We start from the raw sequence: 2,213 nt of genomic DNA on the forward strand, positions 1-2,213 counted from the left end.
CCCTGTGACTGTGATTTGCAATTTTTTTTGCCGGTTTCCAATGTTTTTTGCCAGTTTCCAGCAAAAAAAACCACCGTTCATTTAGGAGAATGGGTTCGCACTTATGACCCTATGATTTGTTCAATGATTTGTGGTTCAGAGTTATGATCACACGGTTCGCTTAATGACTGCCGTAAAATTAAGTCCGAACATGTGGGTGCCTCAATTTACAACTGTCCTGACTTATGACCAAAATTCTGGTCCCAGTTGTGGTCATAAGTGAAGGATTACCTATACTTCTCTCTACAGCAGATGGGACAATGTATTTCTGTTCAATTTTTTTTGTAGCCTAATTTGCATTTCTACTAAACATTATTTGTTCAACCATTTTTCAGCAAATAAACCACATATAGTTTTTCCTCAGAGCAGATAACAGTATTTTATACTTTTTGTTTCTGTTATAAGATCTTTGTCTTCCGAGCTCTCAAATTGAAGTTAAGACGACTTAACTTAAAGCTCTAAAATTTTCGCTTGTTTTAGTGCAACAGTCAAACGAATTACTCAATTCCTATTAATTATTCCTGTTTTTTCTAGTGATGTTTACCTTGTCAGAAGTCACTTTCTTCAATGACAGCCTTGCCCAGTTCCAGTCTTTGAAGCCTTGGTGGGATGTCCTAATGGACTATTTGGTACTAGCAATGCTGATGATTTCTGTTCTCTCAGGAACTCTACTAATCTCTGTTGATAACATGACTTGTCTTCCTCTGAATCATAAGCTAAATGAAACTTCAGCAGTTGTACCCAAGACTCAAGCTATGGATCAAACCATCAGTGAAGAGCTTCCTGTGGCAAACAGTCATCGCTCCATCAATCTGGACTACCAACAGTATCGATACATCAGCTATGTCTGTTATCAGAAAGTTCTGCCCTGGTTCTCGAAGTATTTCCCTTACTTTGCACTTGTCAATTCACTGTTCTTAATGGCAAGCAACAACTTCTGGTTCCGATATCCTAAGACTTCATCAAAGATTGAACACTTCTTGTCCATTCTCACGAAATGTTTTGAGTCACCTTGGACCACCAAGGCTCTCTCTGAAATAGGTTGCCAGCACGTCCTAGGTGCGCGCACAAATACTGTGAATATGAGGTATCTAGGACAACTCAAGTCTCCTCCTTCTCCAATCCTGGATGCAAAGGATCGGGAACTTGGCCAGGCCCTTTTTGAGAAGATCCGTAGATTCAGAGCACACACTGAAGGTGGCAGGATGATTTATAGAATCTATTTGGGACAAACCTTTCTCAAAATTGCAAAGGTTCTAACTGTGCTAGGTTATACCTTCAACTGTATAGGATCCATCTCCTTCAAGCATGTTTGCCTGGCAGACATACAAAACCTCATTGGCTATTCTACATTCATCTGTACCCATAGCATGGCTTTCATTCTACAGAAATTGATAGCTACTTATATTTTTTTAGTATTCCTGTACGGAGTCGTGGGGGTTTATTCACTCCTATGGCTTTTGTGGCAACCACTGCAGAAATATTCTTTTAAGCAAGCGCATGAAGACAGTCGGGTCTTTGATATCCCAGATGGACAGAATGATTTTGCTTTTTTGCTACACATGGCTGACCAGTGTAATCAACTCTATTCGTGGCGGCTTGCTAATTTCTTATCAGCCATGCATAAAAATGACATGCTGGATGTAGTCTCCAGTGGTAAATTGGGTACTAAAAAAAAAGGTTAGTTGCCATTATCCTTCCCTGTCATCAAAATAAAAACAGATAAGTAAATAAGCATTCTAACAAATCCTTAATATAGTATCTTATTGATTACAAAGGCCAAAAACCTGAGAGTTTCTTTTTCAGATGCCATAAAAACACAAGTGTGATCCACTTACCCAAAAGAAGAAAATATTAAACAATCTATATAAATAAAAATGTAAATGTTCGTTTGTTAAAAATCTTAAATCTCCGAAAGTTCTTCACCGATTGCTTTGAAATTTTGACACAACGTTGCATTCGAATACGCGCGTGTTTTTATATACCTACTATTATATAGATGTCACACCTGTGACAGGTAAAAACATCCTTTTTTTGAAAAACAGCACCATCTGTTGGACGTAAAAGCAACACACGCTAGCATTGTGAAATTAAACATATTACAAACGTGTGCTTTCTCTTTTCTTTCTTTTCCATTTAACCAGACTGAGCCACAGCAACGCGTGGCCATGTAC

General features: G+C 38.3%; 1 protein-coding gene across 1 annotated transcript; it reads left to right on the forward strand.

Moving 5' to 3' along the window:
- The first annotated feature begins 575 nt into the window (after nucleotides 1-575).
- On the forward strand, nucleotides 576-1,802 carry LOC107291153 (volume-regulated anion channel subunit LRRC8D-like). Its single transcript, XM_015820119.1, has one exon. It carries the CDS (start codon nucleotides 576-578, stop codon nucleotides 1,722-1,724), a length of 1,149 nt encoding a protein of 382 aa, XP_015675605.1. The 3' UTR covers nucleotides 1,725-1,802.
- Nucleotides 1,803-2,213: the final 411 nt, after the last annotated feature.

The sequence above is a fragment of the Protobothrops mucrosquamatus genome, unplaced genomic scaffold (assembly GCF_001527695.2).
Source record: "Protobothrops mucrosquamatus isolate PMUCROS unplaced genomic scaffold, P.Mucros_1.0 scaffold1069, whole genome shotgun sequence".
In the NCBI taxonomy this organism is placed as follows: Eukaryota; Metazoa; Chordata; class Lepidosauria; order Squamata; family Viperidae; genus Protobothrops; species Protobothrops mucrosquamatus.